The 23812-nt window shown below is 35.0% G+C and overlaps 2 protein-coding genes across 3 annotated transcripts in view; one reads left to right on the top strand and one right to left on the bottom strand.

Moving 5' to 3' along the window:
* The window catches only part of CD200 (CD200 molecule), a 51536-nt gene extending 51344 nt beyond the window's left edge, over positions 1-192 (top strand). For both annotated transcript variants that reach the window (XR_010441880.1, XM_064724521.1), the window contains exon 6: positions 111-192. The gene's annotated coding sequence lies outside the window, so the exon portion shown is untranslated. The remainder of the gene's footprint in view (positions 1-110) is intronic.
* LTN1 (listerin E3 ubiquitin protein ligase 1) overlaps positions 1-23812 on the bottom strand; it is a 31658-nt gene that overhangs the window by 4306 nt on the left and 3540 nt on the right. Inside the window, exons 5-26 of the mRNA XM_064724473.1 lie at positions 22800-22852; positions 21676-21856; positions 20747-20920; positions 19516-19706; positions 18183-18321; positions 16679-17464; positions 16163-16204; positions 14807-14999; positions 12191-12430; positions 11052-11199; positions 10651-10801; positions 9759-9960; positions 8706-8865; positions 8433-8537; positions 8033-8175; positions 6131-6266; positions 4914-5058; positions 3625-3835; positions 3115-3352; positions 2229-2303; positions 1217-1403; positions 603-774 (exon numbers count right to left, since the gene is read on the bottom strand). Of these exons, the coding sequence (XP_064580543.1) occupies positions 603-774; positions 1217-1403; positions 2229-2303; positions 3115-3352; positions 3625-3835; positions 4914-5058; positions 6131-6266; positions 8033-8175; positions 8433-8537; positions 8706-8865; positions 9759-9960; positions 10651-10801; positions 11052-11199; positions 12191-12430; positions 14807-14999; positions 16163-16204; positions 16679-17464; positions 18183-18321; positions 19516-19706; positions 20747-20920; positions 21676-21856; positions 22800-22852 (4072 nt within the window). The remainder of the gene's footprint in view (positions 1-602; positions 775-1216; positions 1404-2228; positions 2304-3114; positions 3353-3624; positions 3836-4913; positions 5059-6130; positions 6267-8032; positions 8176-8432; positions 8538-8705; positions 8866-9758; positions 9961-10650; positions 10802-11051; positions 11200-12190; positions 12431-14806; positions 15000-16162; positions 16205-16678; positions 17465-18182; positions 18322-19515; positions 19707-20746; positions 20921-21675; positions 21857-22799; positions 22853-23812) is intronic.

Raw genomic sequence — 23812 nt, 5'->3', positions numbered from 1 at the left:
GAAAAATTAAGAAATGGAAACTCCATTTCCTTGCTTATATCTGTGTAGGTACATTAAAAAAATTAAATGAAGGGACTTCAAAATCTAATTCCCTTTTTCATGTTTTTCAGGTAAAAAAAGCAGCATATCTTCTCTCATCATCACTGATTAACTGGGTCTTTCGAACATGACGAAAACAACACACAATTTAACATCTCAAACATTTAAAAATATATATTAAAATGGTTTTTAATATTTTGAATTTATATATTAAAATACAAGAAAATATGGAAATTTTATTTAATATTAAAAATTATCTCTAGAAGCAATGGTTTCAGAATAAATCACACATTTCTAGTGTTTTGGAATTGTTACGTTCATGATTCAATAGTACCAATGTATTATTCCTGACTTTTGTTTTTCTTGGTTTCTCTGATAAACATGTCAACTTTAGTTAAGTTTCAAATGGGGAGAGTTAACAAAAGATTATTAAACATATGTATGTATTTGTCTCTCTGTGTATTTGTTTTATAGGTAAGATTTTCTAAATAAGTATTTTTAAGAAAAACAGCTTATTCAAATATAACAACTCTCTCAAATGCACAAATAGAGTTTTTACTAACCTTTGACATCTAAACGAAGCTCTTCAGTAAAGAAGGTTTTTGTGTCCTTATTTGGAACTTCTGAAGTTGGCCCAGAAAAGACAGGGTTTTCAGGCATAAGCCTGAACAAGTGATAAAGCAGTTTATTCAAGCTTTTAGTTCTTCTAAGGTATTGTGAGTAGAGAACGCGTAGCTGGTAGCATTAAAAAAATTCACAAAAAAACCAAAACATGGTAAATACAGCTTCCTCTGTAAATAATACAAATATGTCCTTGCAGGGAGGAACAGCAACATTGTGACTCAGAAGTAGTGTTTAGAAGACAAGTTTAGTTCTCTGCACCATTTTGAATGATTAAAAGATTATAATATGTACCAAGCTTGTTTAAAAATGCAAGAAAGAGTCATCTTTTCATGAATCTTAGTTCTTCGTTGCTCTAATTTTACCATCCTCAAATACAGTGGTGCAGAAATCTAAGTCTTGTCCAATCTAAATTGGTGATTTCAGAATTTTCACTAATTTCACAGAAACAAGGGATAAGAAATTACATAATTAAAAGAAAACGGCTGGATGAAACTGAGACTGAAACTAAAAAAGTAGGTTAAGAAATTCACTTAAAAAGACTCTGAAAATATACCTGAGAAGAAGCTGCTTTAAAGAAAGCTAATGTTAACTTCCAAGTGAGAAGATATCCCAAAACAAGGCAGAACTCATCACTCAGGGGTTGAATAACTGCAAATTCTCCAACTGGAATGCATTCCAGGATGTTTTCTAGCAAGAGTTCTTGAGTGGCCAGGATAGACATAAGAGCTGCTGGAGGTGATCTGTGGAAAAATATTATCTGGAATAGTAAACTCAAATCTTGAGCACAGCATGAACTGAATTTAAGTTCATAGCCTTCCTAGAGAGTCATGAAAGTAAAGCCATGCATGCAGAACATAAAATAAGCCTTTTATTACAAGAAAATTTACTCTTTAAAAAATTTCTTCTTTTTCCCTGAATGGGAGAGTTGGTGCTTTTATCTTCTTAGGAGACAAATTTAAACTGAATGCTGATCACTTCATATGGGAGTGGTCTATGCCTGATCTGATTTAACGTACATCATGGATAGCCACTTTGCTTGCTTTCTCTGGAGTCACACCAACAAATGAGCAACTGAACAATGATCTCCTAATCACTGTTGGCTCTAGGTTGAAAAGCCTTTTGCTTCTCTGCAGTTAGGAAAGGTATTAATCATTGGGCTGAGGTTAAAAAGGAGTTTTAACCAGTTACTGCATTCTCTCTTCAAACCAGAGAATTCACGGGATTCAAGCTGTGTAAAACACAGACTTAATTTTTTGTTATGCTTCAAGTAGCTGAAATTACCTGTGCAGATACATCCTGAATACAAGTAAAAATTTGCTAAGATTTCCTAATATACAGCATTTAGTCCAGTAACTGCACCTAAAAACAACTGCAAATACTGTCTCCAGTTTTAGTACAAAGGACCAAAATATTTAATATTCTAAATATTTATAACCTTATTGTCATAGCTATGCAATTTTTTAACATCTCCTACTGACAGCTACTCTGCTGCAAACTTCAAGCTTTTAACACATTTTAAAAATATGGAAGACAGTCCTACAAAAAGTGAGGGAAAAAATACACACAATGCCAATTCCTCCTCTTCATCACCATAGGACTTGAGATCTTCATCATCAAATTTAGGCAATTCAGGCATTAATCTATAGAAATATGGAAAGGAAATCATCAGGTTTAATTTAAAAATAATTTTAATAAACTATTTTAATATATGTGATGCATAGTTCTTTGCTTATCAACATCAACATTTTGACAGACAATAAAATAAAGGCAGTTATTCCTTAACAACAACACAGAATCTTTCAGAAACATGCCACCATCTTTGGTCAAGAGCGACAGCCAACAAGCATGTATCCTTGCTCACTTCTCTTTCCAGACCTCTTACTTTTCCTGAGCCATGCTAAAATAAAATTCTCTATCAGAATAAAGCTATTGCAACTTTATGCCTCAGTATAAGTGAAAGATAATGGTGGCTGGCTTAAGCCATCTGCCTTGCAATTGCATTTTGGGGAGCCAAATGCACAAATTTTACAAATTCTGTATTGTCTCTCTGGGTATTAGAAATATCCAAGAAGTTCACAGCAATACTACCTATCTGTATTTACTTTCTTACCTAAATGAATGAAAATAAAAATATCATACTATTTAATGGTAGTGTCAGGCCCAGATAAAACCTGGAATTTTTCAGTATACATTTTAGGATTCCATGAGTGCTAAAATAAGGGCTGAAAATAAATACCTTTCTTAAGTCTGCTAATACAATTAACTTTAGCATTCATTGTTTTATATAGTGTCCTCCAAAAAAGAACACGAATTGCCCAGTTGAGGATTTTCTCCCATAATGGAACATGATTTTGCTACAAGTGCATATTCTATAGCACATACTGCATATTTTTAAGAAAAGGGGCAGGAGGGTTGAGAGGCAATGAGAGTGAAAAATTTGTTGCTTCTTACTTATGCAGCATATGGTAGACAGAAACCTGTACAGGTCGAGCCCGGAAAAGCAATAACGGACAAAGTGTGTTCAGTAGAGTCTGGAGTTTATCTGGAAGATTTGTCTTCTGGCCTGCAACCAACTTCGGTGGCAGCTTATGGTTTAAGAACTGGTCCTTTGAGATATAAGTTAGAGCTTCACCCAAAGATGATAATACAGCGTTCTGAAAAGAGCTTTCTGATGCATTTTTGGTTTCTCCTGTTTAAAAGAAAACAAGCTGTGATGCAGAATGTATGGATGATACCATAAACAAGTTCTGCTGGAAACAACTCAAGATTGCACTTGACAGGTTCCATCTAATCTTAACAATCTCTGTTATATGCAATCACTTTACTAATTAACACGTAAGTGTTAAACAAACTGAGTTGTTATAAACTCTATTTACATTATATTCCTGTAAATTCAAAAATGTGGCCTGTTCAGTTCTATTTCAAAACAGCCTGGCTGTTATCCCCTTGTCATATACTTGCCTGTGATTTTCACCAACAAGGGTAACAGCAAATTGTGAATTCCCTCAGAAAAGAATTCCTTCCATTCACTGACCAAGTTCTTAGGAAGAACAGTACTGTCAGGAACTGCAGCCTCAAAGTAAGCGCTAAGGGCAGATGCCAAGTCACAACTGACACAAGCAAAAATCTGCACAAGCGGGATATGGTAAAGCAAACGGCTTTCACTTGTTGTCTAGGAGGAAATAAACACAGAGGAAGATTCCTTAACCATAAATTTGCTTTAAAATATGTTTCACATTTCCTGTCTGCAACAGAAAGTATAATTTCAAAGACAATTAAATTGCAAGAACCATTCGAAAATTCTGTGGGTCGGGTAGGTTGGGTTAAAAATAGAAATTGTACTTCAATAGGACTACCTGAAATTAATTCCCAAGTCTCACCAATGTTAGAAACATGGATTGTTTCCATTATATAACCTTCCTTATAATGACAAAAAGAAAATTCAATGGACAACATACTACTAAAAACTGGAAATTACTGAAGTGGCTATCAGGCGAATATTTCCTCTCCCCCAACACAGCTGCTTTCATTTTATCTTTCTTCTTACTCATTCTGTCAGAAAGGAGTATCATTATCAATTAAAAATATTCCCTACTTAGTCTACACAACAAGATTTTCTTACAAGTTTGTTGTTTGTTTTTAAACAAAATACATAGTTTTAAGGCACATACCATTAGGTAAGATTATTCCTGAGACCAAGAAAGGTCACATGAAATTTCCAGCCTGCCCTTCTGAATGCACAGGTGACAGAGAGTGACAGATTCTGTATATTTATTTGATTAATCAGTAAGTAGTCATCTGACTACTAACATTACTGTCCTCTTTCCTAACAGCATTAGAATATAACTTTGATACTTCATGTGATCAGTTAGATATTGAAATGTAGACATTGCTTTTCATTCAGCTGATTTTGATGTATCATGTTAATCTATGTTTTAAAGAAATATTATTTTTCAAGATAGAGACCTACAGCAGATACATTTCAAAATTATTCTCCAATTACCAATACCATTATTAAATATCGTATTACTTGAAGAGTGAGCTGATTTTATCTCCATACACAAAAAGAAACAGGACAGTATAACTGCTTGTGCTTTTAAATCTTTGTCCAAAGTCCAACATAAACTGGATTTTGTGCAATTCTACTTATCATTGTGTCAAGAATTTGGCTGAGATTACAGTGTCATTGCCATATTCAGGGAATAATCAAAAAGGTAAGTATATTAAAAGTGAAGATCCTTCCATATTACCTCTAACCAAGCCAGCATGGAGCACATCAAGAAGTCCCACTCATTATCAGCCAAAGGAGCTGAAGAATATTTCAGCAACAAGGGAAGGTAACGCATCAACTCAATGTTGAAACCAAGCAATTGAGCACTTGCTTCTTTCAGACTGCTGTAATAAAAATACAACCAAAGCTTACATAGATGCATATTGCAGACCTGAGTATTCATATTCTTGCCTTCACTCCTCCTCACAGGACAAATTTGTCTGGCACCACAATGCTATGTCCTGTGTGCTTTTGATATTCTGTCTTTCAAAGGTAGAGTGCTACATTAGCTTCCAAGTCTAAAGAGGATTCCTAAATTACAGATTCATACATTTCTACAATTTAAACATTTGCTTAATCAATATACTTACATAAATTAGGAGTGTCAGCAATTTTAATTAAATCAATGCAAGAAAAATAATCATTTTAAAGTTACCAATTTAGGAAAAGTTATTAGCCCTCAAGTGTCCAAATACTATATCTTATATATTATAGGTTTAGATTAGCAGGAAGAAATTCTTCCCTGTGAGGGAGACCTTGGCACAGGTTGCCAGAGGAGCTGTGGCTTCCCCATTCCTGGAAGTTCAAGCCCAAGTTGGACAGATCTTGGAGCAAATTGGTCTTATGGAAGGTGTCCCTGCCCATGGCAGGGGTTGGAACTGGATGAGCTTTAAGGTCTCTTCCAACCCAGAACACTCAATGGTTTTATGATTATTTTGGAACTTTGTTACTTGGATTTTTCTCACTATAGTCAAAAAAGATAATCTCAGTATATTTTCGTTCTTTGCTGGAAGTTTTCAAGTTACATTTTTGGGTCCAGACCTTTAAAGGCAGCTAAGTCTGGTATGCAAGTTTTTTTCCTGCTACCAAAATAAGCAAACAGAACTTGGAACTGAACATCCAGCAACACCTGCAAAAGTTGGTCAGTTCTGAATACATTTGAAAACAGTTGACATCTTTCAAAAGCATTTACGAAGCTCCTCAGTCTCCCAGCCTTCCAGGTACTTTTGTGCAGTATGAGTTACTGATATACTAAGCCAAGGTTTTTACAAAAGCTTAAATATGTAATATTAGAGCAGTAGATGGCAATTGTACAGATTGATTTTATTTGAATTAATTATTTGAATTAGTCTGTATTTTTAAACACTTGTCTTAGAAATAAGAAAAAAAGTCAAATTATCTCAAAGTTGCACCTACCAGCTAAAGAGAAAGCTGTCCTCATTATCATTTTTCCAAGATATTATGATTTTCAATACTGCAGGTAATAGATGATCACAATCAATACTTCTATCCTTCAAGCAGGTGTTCAAAATGGAAAGACACCCAAATGCTCCTGTGACATAATAAAATGTAAACTCAATAGTCTTAACTATCAAGACAAACATTAGAATGTGTGTCAATAGAACTTCATTTTAATATTGTAAGACAGTTTGGATAATACCTAAGCTTTCTTCTTTGAACACTTAATCCACAAATGTCATTGTTAAATCAAAATACAATATCTTACCAAACTTTTAAAAATAAACAGCTCCTATAAGATAAGGTGATAGATTATAAAATCTAAAAAATGAAAATACCTGCTAAGATTGAAATTTCTTTGTGCTACTAAAAATACAGTAAGCTAAGCAATAATTTGGGCAGATAATGAAGACAATGCAACTGAAAGTTTTGAATTCTAATATTATTGGAATGTTAATTGGAGTTCTAGTCAGAATGTTAATTTTTACTTTTAGAGTGAAGTACAACTGTTGCATTAGTACTGTTTTCCATTTTTAAGAACTGTATTTATATTGATTTCTTGGAGAAAATGAACATTTCCAACAAGCACAATGGCAAAAAAAAAAAAGGTAAAGTATCACATATGCATAGCAAAACCAACCAAACAAACCCCTGCTTCACTTAAACAAGTTCAGCAGCAATTTTTTTCAGCTGCTGAAAAGAAAAAACACCATTGGAATGGTAAGCCTACAACCTACATCCCACTTAATGTGAATTTGGACATATACGTTCTGCTCAGGAATACCTAGAAAACAGAGAAGTAGTAGAAGGGAAGCACCAATTACAAATAAAAGGCCTCCACAACAGAGGAGGAGTGAGGATTCTTCCATTTTCTTCTGTTCAAAGTTTCACAGACACATTTGTTTGCCTCACTGGTTCAATTAGAAAGCCAGAAAGCCTCAACTAAGTTGAAAGAGTAGAAAACTACCATGGTAGAGATACTTAATATTTCTCTCAATTTCTGCATGTCACTAACACTGATCATTTTCACACCTGAAGAACATCCATTTGAAGAACTCATCTGAAATCCTAAGAACACTGCCAAGGGACAGATGTCCACAGTTTAAAGTAACCAAAGATAGGTTTTTCCAATTTAAGTAAGTACAGTTCTGTTACAAAATAAAAACCATACATTTCAGTTTTCATATAGACTGATCAATAAGAGTAGACACAAGTACAAACAAAAGCAGTAAGGGACAAAAACACAAAGGACTTTCCTCTTAAATTACATGTAATCCATACAGATAGAAGGACTGTATGTGAGCATTTCCAGTTTTCTTGAAAAGCAGCAAGTTTGTGAAAACTTACACCCAAATAGAGTGGCTGTAGACCCAAAATAAGTGGCTATATTCAAAGCAATATCATAATACATCTCAACTTTATCTTAGGTAATTTTCCACAGCTGCAGACATATAATGTAGTGCAGTTTCAGTTGGAGGAGTTACTAAAAAATTATATGTGTGTAAACTGTGAAAGAGTTCTGGGCAAACTATCTAAAGACTATCATGACCAGCTGACAATAGCAGTATTTTTGCATGCTGTGTAAAGCATAAATGGTTCACTGAAGTACAGTGACATCAGGATGCTTTTAATAACAGCCTAAGTCTTTTCATTTTAATTTTGTATCTGGCAGTAAGGCTTGTACTTTCTGAATGAGGCAGAAAATTATTATGCCAGTCTACAAGAAATAGGCAAACTGAGAAAGCATTTTTTATAGGAAAAACGATATTATAATAAGTATGTTTTATCTAAAACCAAACTTTATTACAAAATAATGTTCTTAAATTCTGATGAACTACACTGAGGTAAGAACATACTCACCGTCAGTGCTGGAAAGCTCTGTCTGTGTACATGTCATAAGTTTGGCCACACAATGGAAGACAAGTTCCCTCTTTTCTTCCTCAATTAAGAAAGATGATAAACACTGAAGTGTATGCAATCTGCCCTCTGTTAATGGAAGAAACCTATTCATACAAGCAAAACACCAACAATGAAAGGAACGCAAAAGCTGAACTAGGAAACAAAGTATCAGTTAGTTCGTAATGAGGCAATATCCTCTGACATAACTAATTCCACATGCTAAACCAAGTTTGACTTTCACATGCCGTACACAAGTATCTTCATTGCCAGCCTTCAGCTGTCAATGGTCAGAATCAGGATCATTTCACACTATCAACATTCACAACAAACTGCAGGTTTATAGGCAGCAGTATTAAGATACCCTTCTGTTGTCTTGAAAAGTTCTTTCCTCTCCCAGGATCCAGCATTCTCAGCACGGACCACTTTGGCCATGGTTAAGGACCAGAGTCTTCCATGTTCCTCTGATCTTCAAAGAAGAAGAAATACCCTGGTTAATATATACAGATGCTCAGGGCTCACCACAAAAGCATTTGGATGCATTCTGAATCAACACACATATGGAAATACAGTGGCACTCCATACAATACAAACTGTGAAAACAGAGCTAAGAGTTGTTTCACTTGTTCTTACATACCTGTCAAATATAGTTTGCTGCAGGTTAGCTGTACTACTCAGAGTACTGAACTCCTCATATGTTATGTGCATCTCTTCTAACATATGAAGATATTCCAGAAGCAGATAAGGAGGATTCTCCAATTCTTCAATCCATTGTAGCGAATATAACAGTTCTGCAACTAATTAAATAACAGATGTTGTTTATAAATGACTACTGACTTGCATAAGCAAGAAGTTTCAGGTCAAGATTTTGTTGATTTTTTAAAATATGTTTTTAATTCAATAAAGATATTATTTTTACATGCAATCTCAGGTGGTTCAGAGCATGAACTGAATATTTGCCATTTTATCATAACATACAAGAGAAAAAAAGCTACAGTAATCTGTTCTAGATAGTCAAGAAATTTTAAAGGAAATTAAGCATGACATGACTCCCCTCTGTTCTCCCCCTTTTCTTTAACATATATTTCTTGCAGACAACGCAGTCAATACCTAAGTCCAGAAGAAAACCAAGTAAATGTCATAAGAGTTAGCACGTAGTTCCTTCATCAGCTTACAAGACCCACACTACACAATTACACTTCTCATCATGGCAAGAATTCTGGAGATAGAATTGTTAATTTGATAATGCTGCATTTAATTTGAGTATTCTTGAAAATAAAAGGAAACTAGATTCCACCTCATGGAATTAAGAAAAGTTGTTGTCTCAAACTATGTTTACATTATGGTTAAACCCTCAAGGGAGGGATACAGTTCTTGTTGCTCACTTATGCCAATGCACAGTGTGTTTTGGCAGTGAACATATCTGAAGTTTTAAAAATTCATACTTCTCCCAGTTCAAAGTTCTATTGAGACAGGATGTATATAACCAAAAGAGGTCCCACGAATATAAAAACTACTTTTAAAGAAGACCTGAACATTAAAAAAAAAAGAAAGGAAAAAAGGCAACAAAAGGTAAAGGGATAATTTCTCATACCTGTATGCCAAACTTTAACTATGCATTTCTAATTTTCAATTCAGGTTACAACTACTACAAAATAAAATTCCTTTAAGTTTTACCATTGTAACTTACTTATATTATCAATTTCCTTTCTTTCAGAGTCATGATTTCCATGGACTACACGATTTTTCAGTTGAAGTAGTACTATTTTACTTAATAAGGCTGAAGTACACAGATGGCCTGGAAGTTTAGTTGTGCCACACAGCTTGACACTTGATCCCAGAGGTTCACAATTCATACTAAGCCTTCCTTCCAAAAGAGGCTTGTGCATCCACTGTAATATGTGCATAAAAAGAGTATGAAAAAATACTTTGATGTGTTTAACCTTGAAAATTCAGAATTATTAAGAAACAAACATGAAACATACACATTCATATCAAAAGCACAATGGTGAGGATGACCCACTCCAGTATATTAAAAACCCAATCGTACAGCAGTAATTTGGAATTGTACTGCTGCTCAGAAACAAATACATTTCTTTAGAACTCTATGTATTTTACAAGAAATTATAGGGTTACTGGTGGCTGCACGGGAAATTTATGTCCTTCCCCACTCTCTATTCTATGCATGTCAGCATTCTGTTAAAAGATAGCAAACCACATTCTTCTGCAGCTATTTGTGTCTTTCACAAAATTAATCCTTATGAAGAATTAACTTAGAGATAAAAACATCTTCACAATGTATACTCTGTCAGATAAAATTCCTGAACTGTAAAGCAAGTTGCTGGTGTTCTGCGCAGAAAAGGGTAGTTTAATGGATTTTGATTTTTCTCCAGTAGTACTGGATGGGTCCATAAACAGAGATTTTATCCTCTTTATAGACAAAGGCTGACAAGAACCTCTGCACAAACATATGGTGCTCATAAGTGCAGTGCCATGTCATAAGAAATAAAGCTTACCACCCTAGGGGACAGAGGCTTGAGGAAAGACTGACCACCCTGTACAATCCATTAACATTTCCATACCTCAGAGCACAGAGATTCATGCAATTTCCCCCATTCAATTTTGTTCGGTGTCACATGCTCAACATAAGCTCTCACAAGACATCCAGACTGTTCACCAGCTTCCATGAGCTTCAACAACAAATCACTGACTGCAGAGATCAAAACCTGAAGCCTGAGAAAAGGAGAAAACACTGCAAACAAGTTTGGCACTATTCATTAAGAGCTACCTGCATATTTTCCATTGATACAATGCTCCATACTTGCTGTACCAGGGGTGGTATAAGTTTTGCTCTACCCACTGCCTCCAATAGGCTGAAAAGTCTCAGTAATACAGGTGTCAATTAAATAAAGGCTATTATAGCACTGATCCTGGTTTGTTTTGGAGAACAACACATTATGGAACAGATGTGAATCCCAATTACCTTTTAACATCCAAAGAGGAAGATTGAACTTGGTTCTTGACCCACAGTGCAGCTTTAAGCAAAAAGGTGCTCTGAGTGCCCTGAAGCTGATGCAGAAGTGAATTTATACCAGACATCCAAGTGTGTTTTAACTTGCATACAAGTACATCTATTATAGGGAAAAGGAAAAAAGAAAACAAAACAACAAGTAGACAAGCAAAACTATCACAAACAGGTAAACTCTAATTACAAACTACAGCATATAGCAACAATCACATGTCTAAAGGTCCTACAGTAGGAAAATAATTATCTTTTCTGTGGTTACATGCAAAAACCATCAAAGGCACATACACAGCTTTCTTGTTGAAGAGCAATTTTAAATTAACTGTGACTCACAGGTAAGATTTAATTTATTTGAGAATTAGAGTGATGTTCTTGTTGTCTGCTACCATATGTCCATACAGTCTTCAAAACTACATATCTCTCTACCAAAATACTGAACATTCACAATATCAACAGTCATTTATAAAGCAGCAGTGTTTTCCAAGCTAGTACTGTCCTACTTCACTTCTATGACAACACTGAAACATTGTATTTACTTGTATTAATTTCAGTAAATGCATGTATCAATTTAACACCCTCAAATTCTGCATTCAGAGAATATAAATCAGCATCTCAGATAAACATAAACATGAGACACTGGTAGAGAGAGGCATGGATCACAATTTGTCTGGGCAACCTGGCCAATATAAATGGTTTCAAAATGTTATCTGTAAAGAAGCGATTGTACACATTTTTTCATAGACTCCCCAGATTGCAAAATGAACAAAAAAGTTCATTTGTTTTATTTCATAGACTTTAAACAACTTCTGTAACAGTCCAAAAAGTGTACAATATCATAGCCTCCAAGTTAGCTGATACTAACATTAAAAAAATCTTAAAAATCCTTGTAAACCTGTTCAGGACTTGATGCTTCGTATTAACTATGGGCACTGTAAATTAAAGCACAGATTTTCATGTCAGTTACAGCTGCAATTGCTCAATGTATGAGAAGCCAGTATTCTATCACATACTTTCATGATTCTGTTTCATGAAAAGGAAGAATTTATATGTAATCATCACCTGTGAAAAGCTCAGCTGAAGTTCTTTTTCCAGATTACCTGTCAAGTATGTTGCATCCTGCCTCTGAGCACACAGCTGGAAGATGGTAAGGAGCAAGTCTTCTGAAGATGGCATTAGCAAACAGCCTTTCACTGAGCTGAAAAAGCTTGAGGCCACATCGCAGATGAAAGATACTGATGGTTCAGTATCTCCAGCTTGAGAAAGATCCTTTGCTTTAGACAGAGCTGCTTGAAGTTTATCAATAATCCTTTCAACAAAGGTTTCACCAATCAATGATTCTATTGGGCAGAGGAAAAAGACAATATGCTTTGATTGCTTGATAAACACGACCATGCAAAGATGTCATATTACTATAGACTAATTTGATTTTTATTAACTAATTTTGAATGCAAAATAAAGTGCAAAACAGTTTCAGTCTAATGGATACCTAAACTCTTCTATTTCACAGACACCAGCCAACATTTCACACTACTAAGTATCTTTTCTCTAAGCCAGCTGAAGCAGCTTTGAAAAAGGTATTAAAGATAGAGCAAGTGCAAAGTGATCCTTCCCCCTTTTATGCCCTCCTAGCTTCTGGCAACCAACTGTGAGCCAAAGATCTCACTGTACTATTGCATATAGCCACAAACATGCTTAGATCCTTTTTCATGGGATACAAGCAAGCCAATCCCACTTCTCCTCAAACTCCACAGTATCCTGTGGCAATGAGTTCCATTATTTAATTATAAACTGCATGAAGAAGTATACTTTTCTCGGCCCTCAAGACCCTATCTAAGCATGTGTTAGAAATTCAAGTTCTTCCACTGAAAGAAACAATAATACATTTCTCATTATTTGCATTTTCTATACAAATTGCGATTTTACAACTTTTAAGCACAACCCCATCCTTAATCACTTCCACTAGAAACTGACAAATTCTAGTCTGTTTTCTTGCCTCCACAAGCAGGAGCCACTGCTTGTCTAACCATCACTGCCCGATTTCTTTGGGCATATTCTATTACATGTTTTTCAAAAGCATATAGAATATTGCAAGTGACCAAACTTGAACAAGAATATTGCAGTGACCAAAACTACATGCAGTATTCCAGATATTTGCAACATATTCAGTACATTGACTACATGCTATAATAATTTTCATTTGTCCTCTGTTCTTTTCACAGTAGCTCCTAATAAACTGTGTTCCTCTTTTACTACTCTTTTACAACCTGTCACTTACAGGGAAACACCACAATGACTGAAGATCTCTTTCTGAGTTTTACCAAGTCACAGTCTGTCATTGAATTGATACAGTTACAATTGTGTTCTTCCCATGTATACTTGTAGTATTTACTGGCTTTGGATTTCTTTTGTAATCTTTTGTATCAGTTAAGCATTCAGTATCACAACACACTGCTATGGATCTGTGAAGTTTCAGCAACAATTATCTTCCGTTCACTTATTTATCCTTTTTCCCCTTTAATTCCTGTCATCCTAGGCTACTGACCCATGAAAAGCTCTCCTATTCTCTCCAAGACAATTTGCTTAAGAAACTTAGATAAGAGACCTCATTAAAAAAATCCTTTTAGAAGTCCACATACTCTACTTTGGTTTTAATGACTAAGTCAAGAACCATCATAGCTCCTCAAAATCTCTTAGGCTTCAATCAATATGATTTAAAAACAGGTCATCCACCACCCAGCAGAAAATGAGCTCAGGAGTGCCTCTGGCTCTAGAGTCAAAAAGCAAAGTCACTGGACAATCAGCCCTAGAACATCACACACTCACAAGCACATTTGTTGAACTCTCTGTGGAGAGAAGAAAGAGGTTTTCCTGATGGTCCTTTACATCAGAAGTCCCAGTAACAGAAAAAACAATCGTAGGACATGCACCACAGTGAACTGCCTGTGAAACTTGGAAGCACTATGAATGTGCACAGCATCCACTGACACTGAAATGTCACCACAGGGATCAAAGTAAATAATGAGTTTACATGGAAAACATGAAGAAAAATTAACTCCCCTGGAAGTCTATATAAGATACTAAAATTGCAAACAAATTAAACAGGATGATATTAACAAATTAAATAGGATGCTATGAATAATAGCTATTAAGAAAAAAACCCGAATACATATACAGCATAAGACCACATACCGAGTTTTAAAGACATAAAAATAAATGGAAATGGCTGAAAAAAATTCAAAGATCCTATAAGAAAGCATTACTAAAACACCCATAGGTCCATAACAATTGATTTGGTATTCCAGTTTTGAAGGTAAATTTCACATGGTATGGTTTAAAAATTCACATTACAGCACATCAGCTGATAGATCAAGCTTACTTACATTTTCCTCAAGTTTTCAAAACTTGCAAATCTGAATCTTCTCTTTGAACACTGCCCTTGTTTAGCAATGTGGACCAAAAAAATGGCACTACTGCTGCAAGTTAGTGTTTACAAAAATAAATAGTATGTAGTAAACTGGCTTAAGTATAAAAAAAGCCCAAAACTATGAAACAAAAACCCCAACGAAAACCAACCAATCAACAATAAACTACCAGGAGAAAGCCTAAATGTTCTACATGAAGTATTCTGGAAGATCCCAAATTCTTTCAATCTTATGCAAAGGGTTAAGTGCAGCATTTACACTTCATGAACTCCAAGGATTATATATGCTTACCACTTTTAACGTGCTGTGACAACACCAAGCTCAGAAGAGTCCACATTTCTGAAGAGGCTGATTCTGATGAGGCTGCTCTAGGTTTTAAGCCCAGGTGACACAGATCATCCGCCAGCAATACCAGTCTTTCTCCAAGCGTGTCTCCTTTCAGCCAGTCAGAGACTAAGGAAAGTTTCGTTGTGCCTGAGCATGCCTGGATCACAAGAAAAGCTTTCCAGGAATCTTTTGAGGGTATTGAATAATAGAATGGTTTGGGTTGGAAGGGACCATAAAGATCATCTTCCAAGTTCCAATTTAAGTACCAACCCCCTCCCAGCAAACCAGGCTGCTCCAAAACCCATCCGACCTGGCCTTGAATACTTCCAGGGATGGGGCAGCCACAGCTTCTCTGTGTAATCCATTATTAACTATTAACTTTTATTACTAAGCACAAGATTAGTATGTCAAACTTGCACACACAGAGTGAGAATTACATCATCTGCCATAAAAAGCCTTCAGATTTTACATCTGTAACAACATCCCCCAACTTTCTTTTTGTCAGAGACCACAGCTTATGGCTGGGTCAGATCTCTATTGCAGAGTGAAACAAGTCACTTTCTGAAAATGCTTTCTTATGTTTCTCCTCCAATTATAGAGCCCTGGAAATTCCTACATTGGAGTTAGAAAAATAACTTCTGGATGACCGAGTTGGCTGAAATAAAATCTATTTACAACATAAAAACTGTTTACAGCACCTGAATTTCTTTAAGAAGAAAGAGAAGGTCACAAAAACTTTATTTTGCTGATGAGCCACTGTAAGTTAAAAAAAATCACAAAAACTCAGTATACCTAATATACACAGCATATGTGAAGGAAGATCCTGTGGTCTATGTACCGGACCGTAAGTCAAGTGTTATGAGTTCTTGTCCAGAAATTCATCATACACTTCCTATTTCATCCCATCCCAACTTAAATGTCAGTTTGTCAATATTCAGCGGAAAAAAATCGAATACTACCTTTCCCTTATAAGCACCTTGTAGGGATGATGATATAAATAATAATTTTAATTATTGGTCTAATCCCCAGCTCCATTCTGTCTAGCTTAGAATAGATGATCCACAAATCAGGAATCCCTCTGGCTCACAAAACAAACTGATCAAAAACAGATGGGACAAAGATTTTTTTGTTTTGGCATCATCATTTCATTTTTAAGAATGTCCCCAGATTTAAGTGCATTTAAATCAAACACTACTCTAAAACTGCAAGATTTTCAAACTATGGAAATTACCACTACAAACACATATGAGTCTCAAAGCTAACATCAGAGAATTATTAAAAATTACACATAACAAGAACAAAGAAAAACCTTAACCTTACCTTTTGAATTATCTGGAGAAAAATAACCCACTTAAGATCCATCTGAAAAGAAAAACAAAATTCCCCAATATTTAATAAAAATCTTTGCTGACTAGGAAGAAATAATGCCATTTTATCTGTTCTGTAGGCATAAGTAGAAACTGATAAAATTCAGTAACAAAGTTATTGATTGCATAATTTTTGTCTTGTAAATCTTTCCCACAAAATTCAGTAAGGGACTGTATACAAAAGGCTATCAATGACTACTATAAAAGTACACTGTATAAAGAACCAAGAGGAGAGAAATTCTGATGATACTTTTTAAAAATTATTTAGAGCATATAGAAAAGGACAGAACCTTTCACCCCAACACTATCATGTCCAACTTTCCAAAAACTATCTTCCTTATGCTGAACTTAACCCAAATTCATGTAGAATTATCATCCATGCAACAGTGCCAAAATAAAATTATTAGTGAACCACAGCCCACAAAAACAGTAATGACTGACAAAAATTAACATCATGTACCAGTCATACCTTTACTAAATCATCAAGAATGACTTTCCTTTCTTCGTTATTGTTGCAACAATGAAGTACACTGTATAAAATATCAACCAGGAAATGGGTGTCTTTTCTCCAGTCTTCTTTCAGCCAGGTTATTAAATTCAGATACAGAAATTGTACAGATGGACTTTGGTTATGAGCTTTCACTTCATTTTGGGATTCAGCTTGAGCAGGACTTACATTATTTCCCTGCTCTAAAAGTACTTGGAAAACTCTGTTTGAGGAAAAAGTGTTGAGCAGGGTAGAGAGAAAGTTCAAATGCTGTTCTGACTTCTGTTCATTGACATACACAATGCTCAGCTCGGCCAGGTTGCAGACTAAGTTCTCTAGAGGTTCTTTCCTTAGACGTGACATTTGCTGCAAGTCAGCTTGAATTTCAGAGTCACCATTTCTAACTTCCATGAGCTTTCGACTCTCAGTGTTCCTTTCAAATTCATCCTCATCTGTAAATCTGATTTTTAGAGATTTTCTATTGTTTGGTTTCATAGCACTCTTCGGATTATGAAGAATTTCTAGCATACCAGATATGGCAAACAGTAATTTCCTGTCAGCATCCAATCTATCAACATGAAGTATACACATTTTTAAAAGATGGCCCCAAAAATCTGTCAACAGTTTCTGGAAAACTTCATCTGTGCCATCATCATTGGAGAGTTCTGCTTTAGCTTCCCAGGAACTCAGCATTTCTGCTGTTTGATAAAACAATGGTCCACTTTGTAACTTGGGCTCCTTAAGTACGGCACTGACAAAAGGAATTAACTATAAAGACAAAAAAAATGTATTAAAGAACAGTGATCCAATTTATAAAACCATTTTATTCTTTATAATACCAAGAAATTATATAATTCTGAAAAACATTCTGGAAGCAACTCTGCAAATATCAGAATTATTTATGTTTGAACATTTTATAAAAACATACAGGATGGGAGGCACTTTTTTCCCCCATAAATATAACTTTAATTGCACAGTAAAAAGGATGATTTCATAGGAAGAAAAAAATCCCTAAATTCAGTACCTTTACTTTTGCTACACATCACTCTCTACAACTTCCTGAAAGGAGGTGGAGGTGGGTCTCTTCTGCCGTATCTCAAGTGAAAGGATGACAAGGAATGGCCTTAAATTGCAGCAGGGAAAATTCAGACCAGGTATTGAAAAAAAAAATCAGTGGAAATGTGGTCAGGTATTGGAATAAGTTGCCCAGGGAGTTGGTGGAGTCACCAGCTCTGGAAGTGCTTAAGAGACACCTGGATGAGACTCTTGGGCACATGGTCTGGGGGTGATTTTTGGTGGTGCTGGGCTGACAGTGAGACTGGATGATCATGTCTTTTCCAGCGCTGACAATTCTGTGTGTTTTTTTTCCATAAAATCTAGGGAAAATCTCAACAGAGAAGTAAATCCTCACCTAAAATTCACATTTCTCTTTAATTTTGACTTATTAAATGCACACACAACAATATTCAGTATTTCTGATTAATACCTGGTCACATATAAGCATTTGATGAACCTGGCTTTGGTCTTCTCCTTTCTGTAGTACAGCAAAGCACAGACACTCCATAAATGCAGTTATAATTGCTGAACTTTCTGAAGGACTGGCTATTGTCCTCTCACTTGACAGCCTGTGAGAAGACACAGAAGAAACCAAGTAACCCACTTTTCAAGAAACCCAGTATGAATGTTATCAATGTACCCTGAATTACCTTGTTCTGATCCAGACACCAGTATGAGAATACAGGATCACAGAGTCATTTACAGGAATCGGATAAAAATAAAGTCAATTTAGAAAGTTGATAAACCCAAGAATTTAACAGAATCTGTATCAATGAAATTCTTCATTCAGTCTTAGCTTCAGAAAAAACAGATCTACATAAACAGAGAAACCATATACAGCCTAGCACACTGTCTCCTGTTTGAGCTGGCTGTCAAAACTCTTTTGCAATTTTCCACACAATACACAGAAGTTCAGAGAATGTGACTTTTTGTCATTACAGGGAAAAAAAAAGAGGAAGAAAAAAAAAGAGGAAAAAAAAGAAAGCCACTTAAAGACAGTCTCCCCAGTTTTGAGTTGGAAAACCTGCAATTTCTTTGCTTTTTAATGAATATTAGATCACACGAATGATCACAGAAATATTACAATCATTACTACATGTAATAAAATTCTATACACTTTTCAAACAAACCCCTACATAACTCTCTTCTCCAAGAGCTCTGCTAATTTTCACACCAACATCAGCAGAGAACTGAATTTGTTTTTCATTTATTTTTTAAATAAATTAAATTTCAGCATTTCGTAAAATAATTTCTATATCCTTTTGAGTATGCAATGCACAGGTGCACATTTAAATTACATTTGATAGAAAGGTGGTTTTGAGGTATTTTAAAGGCACAAAGTACAAGCAGTTTCATCCTTTAAAATTGAGTATCACAAGAATTACAGTTTGTGCACAAAGGAAATGTCACTATCACAAAGTTAATCCCCTATGTAAGAATTACACACTGGTGAGAAGAGTGTGATTCCTAAGAGTTTCTCTTAATTATAATAATGTTCCATATTCAAATTTGTCATGGAATAAACACAAGGCTTTGACAAGGAAAGATAAGAATGCTTCATGTAAGGAAGATACCGTAAAATCAAAAGGAAAGCTGAAGGTTTAAAATGACAGGAACAGCCACAAAGGACTGACTCCAGTTTTGGATTTTGAAAATAATTTTAAAAATATAATCTCATTTATCTTCAAGTGCTTAAAGATTAGTTTCTTTGTTTCCAAACGTAAAAGAGACTGATTCCAAAGAAATAAATTTGTGGTCCATACCCTTGAATTATAGAGCTGAAAAAAACTCTGAAGTATTCCAGCTTCGGTTCCACAACGTCAGGAGGCACCTTGCTAATGAAGGGCAGGAGGTTTGGGTAGATAACAGTAGCTAATCCTTGCCCACCTTCTCGAAGCACTGTCCAGAGCTTTGGCAGAACTCCTTTTCTGGCATTTACATGACTCCAACAGTCCTACAGAAAGAAATTAACTTACTGTAAATTAAACAACAATATGTTGCCTCAGAAGAACCCCCAAGTTAGCCATTTAACCTACATCCCCATATTATAGTGAAACATGTCATTGTGAAATTTAAATTCTGTTCAGTTACTCACTTGCCAGTATCTTTAAAATCACTTTCTCCCTATTTTGGCTTGTGAAGTTAACATGATAAAACTATTTCTGCACTGTTTAAAATCAATTGACCTTTCTTAATAGCAACTGCAATTAAAGGTTTCTCTTTAATCATACTTTCATGATGCTTCATAGGAATCACTATTGTAATTAATACTGTATAATTTTAAGTTCTCATTATCAAGGCAAGCCAATGAGTTTGGAAGTATCACTAACTTCACAACTCTCTTCAAAAATTTTCTGATGGTTAGAAACTGCTTTGGCACTTCCCCCTCCCTAAATTTTTTTGTCATCTGATCTATTTTAATTATTATCATATCTATTATAGTTCAAGGTACCTATATTTACAACAAGCTGAACAAAGACCGTTAGGGGTTTTTCTTCAAGAAAACTTGTTCCAGTTCATTCCAGCAGTTGCAAAAGGGAGCTGCAGCATTAAACCTTCAAAGCATCCCAGTCTATGGCAACAACTCATCCTGCTAATAAATTCAAAGCCAGTGTTTCACTTAAAATTAAGGGGAAAAAAAAAAAGCTATAGAACCCTTACATTTGAAGGGGAAACAAACTAACCAAAAATGCACTGCAGGTCTTTTTTGTAACTGTCTTTAACAAAGAAAAAGGGTTTAAGCATTATTTGACTAACTAGTAACTACATTGGATGAAAGGGTTTCAGATTAATTAAATTAAATCCATAAAACAACTCTAATTTTCAGACATGCTGGACATGATATATTTGAAAGTTACACTGAAAGGAGGATGTACCCTTATGGAGTTCCTGTTATTAACCATAAAGAAAACCCAGTCAAGCCTGTCTTCCTAATTCTACACAGAGAACAACACTTGGTGAAAAGTTAAATTTGATGAAAATATCTCACATTACCTCAATAGTGGTGATAGTATAAAGCACTGCTTCCCAAAGAGCAGGACACACCACTGCATCACTGTCATCAATGCTGAGAAGAACAGCAGGACAAACTCTTGGTGCTTCAGCTTTCATCACCTCAGGCAAGTACTGGCAAAAAGCAGAAATCAGCTCAAAGAAAGCTGAGCGAACCTGACAGAGGCCACAGAAAGAAAAACAGAATTTGTCACTACATGTAGTTAATAAGATTCCTTTTAAAGTCAATAAAAGTTTACAACACAACATGCCCATATTTCATCACATTAACAAAGGTTAAAATATTATTAAAAACCAAGAAAAACAAAATAGTTATTAAACAGTCTTATCAAATATTTTAATACAATTTGTTTACTGATGAAATGCCTGTCAAAAGTTGTATTTTTATATACTTCTCAAAAGGCATTTTTTCCCAAAAGCAACTTAAAGCTTTTAAACAAAATACTATTGCATTACTACATTACTCTATGTACAGATTAAAAACCAGTAAAACTGTTTAAAAAATGAAAACCCCAAAGCACCAAGAATACACGCTGTAAGTTGACAGTTTGTATCTTCTACATGAATTTTAATGATGGCAGATTGCCAAAAAGTAGATTATGATGATATGGAAATAAAAATTTAGCCTACTAGATAAATTTTCAAGTAATATTGTCTATATTGTGTTTGGCAGGTTTTTTAACATTAAGTCCAGTCAGATATTAGTCCCACATTAAAAAAATTTATAATTATGTTAATTGAACAGTTTCTTTAGCCTTTCTGGAATCTACCTAGAAACCTGAAGACTGTTTCAAACCTAAGCAAAGTACCAAGAGCATCCTTGTAGAATACAAGTAATTAATATTTCCTTAGGTTAATGGTATTACCTGTAATGAAAACCAAGCAAAATAAAGAAGAAATTAAAAAGTCACCTGTGATACATTGTTTTTGCTGTATTTCCAAAATTTGTTTTGGGACAGAAGTGACATTAACTTTTCCTCCAATGAATGCATCTCTTTCTTTGGCAACATGCTGAGCAACTTTTTTAAAGCTAACAAGGAACAGGTCAGAATCCGGAAAAATTTGGCTTCCCTTTCTTCTTCTGGTACAGTTCTCAGAAAGCAAAACAAAAAAAAGGTTAAAAGTGGACCACTAATAAACCAGCAGTCATCCCAAGTTTGTCTAAACTAAACTGCCTTCATTTTTTTGTGTGTTTATTTTTTGATTTCAGGTGTCAGCAATATAAATACATAAACTTTCCATAGGTTCTAAATTACACTATGAAGTTTTAGAAAAAAAGTTACAAGTCATCTCATCTTCCAGCTGCTCACAAATTATATTCTTAAAAGAGCTGAAACAAAATTAGATAACTGATAACACTTTTAAAAATATTTATATTAAATGTTGTAGTAATAAGCAGCTGGGACTCAATTTTATCATGCAGAAAAAGCCAATTCTTTATTCACAAAGCTCATATTAATAGGAAATATCAGAAGGTACTTTGTTAGACCAAACTGGCTAACAATACACCGACACTCAGTTTAATCGGCAATAAATGGCTAGGGTGTCCATCTGTCAAATCTCTTCAGTTTTGGTTAGTTTAGGTATTTTGTTCACTGATCCCTATGAGACAGATTTTTTGTTTATTGTAGGTGCAAACAGTTCTCTTACCAGAATAGTCTGTTGTGTTAACTCCTTCATTTTTTATGATTTTTCACATGGGAATGTGAAAAATCATAAAAAATTCTAAGCTAGCTGCACTTAGAATAAGTAACAGGCTAGCTGGTAATTTAGCAGAACAAGGCCTGATTTTGTATAATAAATTATATAATATTAATATTTTATATAATAATTATATATATATATATTTGGCCTTTATTTTATAATAACTCTACTTGTATGCAACACTTAAGTCCCAATTAAAGTTCCTGGGATCTGGATTCAAATAATTATTCTATCTCCTGAAACAAAACTAAATTCACTACTTCCAGGGGCAGAGAACCCAATAAAGACCAAGATTCAAAGAATTAAATATACATTTATCAGGCAAACATACTGAGGGTCACTAAGTGTATCAGCTGTTTCCTTCAGAAGGTGATCTTGAAGTACCTATGGGGGAAAAAACCATGCATATAAACCCAAAGAAATGTAATACTTTTATGTGAACAATATAGTCCACACATTATTCAGAGACAGCCCTACAATAAAATTTCACAACCTCTGAGGTGTCTAATATTTTTAGACATGCTAGTAAACATGCTAGAAGAGAATTTGACTCATGGTGAACATAGCAGCTGTGGTACTGTCTGAATTGAGTCTCCCTAACACTTACTAAATTGCAGCCCCATGCCAAATGTGCTCCTGCTAAAAAGAAGCCAAAATGAGGCAAATCAAATCAGTTAGGTTTGCACATGATGGACTGGCAATGCAATCTTTGAACTTTTTTTAATTCGGTCCATTGAGTATCATATCTAACTGACAGAAAAGCATAATGGCCAGAATTAAACTTGTAGATGCTGAAACACTGCTCAGCATTCTGCATTCTTCTTCACTATAGCTACTACAGCATCATTATTCCATGTGTCAGCAACATTATGTGTTGACTGAACATTATTACATAGGAATGCACACAAGGAAATTCGCGATTCATTCCTTTGGTTCCAGTCGTTCTCATCTCAAGTCCAAAAAAACATATGTATTTTTTCCTCTGCATTCCTTATTATTTTTCTTTTTTATATTTCCTTACAGAAGAAATTCTCCCCTGTGAGGGTGGTGAGGCACTGGCATAAGTTGCCCACAGAAGCTGGGACTGTCCCATCCCTGGAAGTGCTCAAGACCAGGTTGGACAGGGCTTGGAGAAACCAAGTCTAGTGGAGGGTGTCCTAGCCTATCGCAGGGGGTGGAACACAAAGACCTTTTAAAAGTCCCTTCCAACCCAAACCATTATCTTCACAAGGGCAAAGTTTCAGGCAAGAAAGAAATTTAACCATGAAGCACAGATGGGGGAAGGATGACTTTTAAACTTGTAACAGAAGTTGACACATACAAAGCCTTAAAAAATACAAAAGT

Source organism: Zonotrichia leucophrys, chromosome 1 (assembly GCF_028769735.1).
Source record: "Zonotrichia leucophrys gambelii isolate GWCS_2022_RI chromosome 1, RI_Zleu_2.0, whole genome shotgun sequence".
NCBI lineage: Eukaryota > Metazoa > Chordata > Aves > Passeriformes > Passerellidae > Zonotrichia > Zonotrichia leucophrys.
This window is presented reverse-complemented; position numbering and strand designations above follow the sequence as displayed.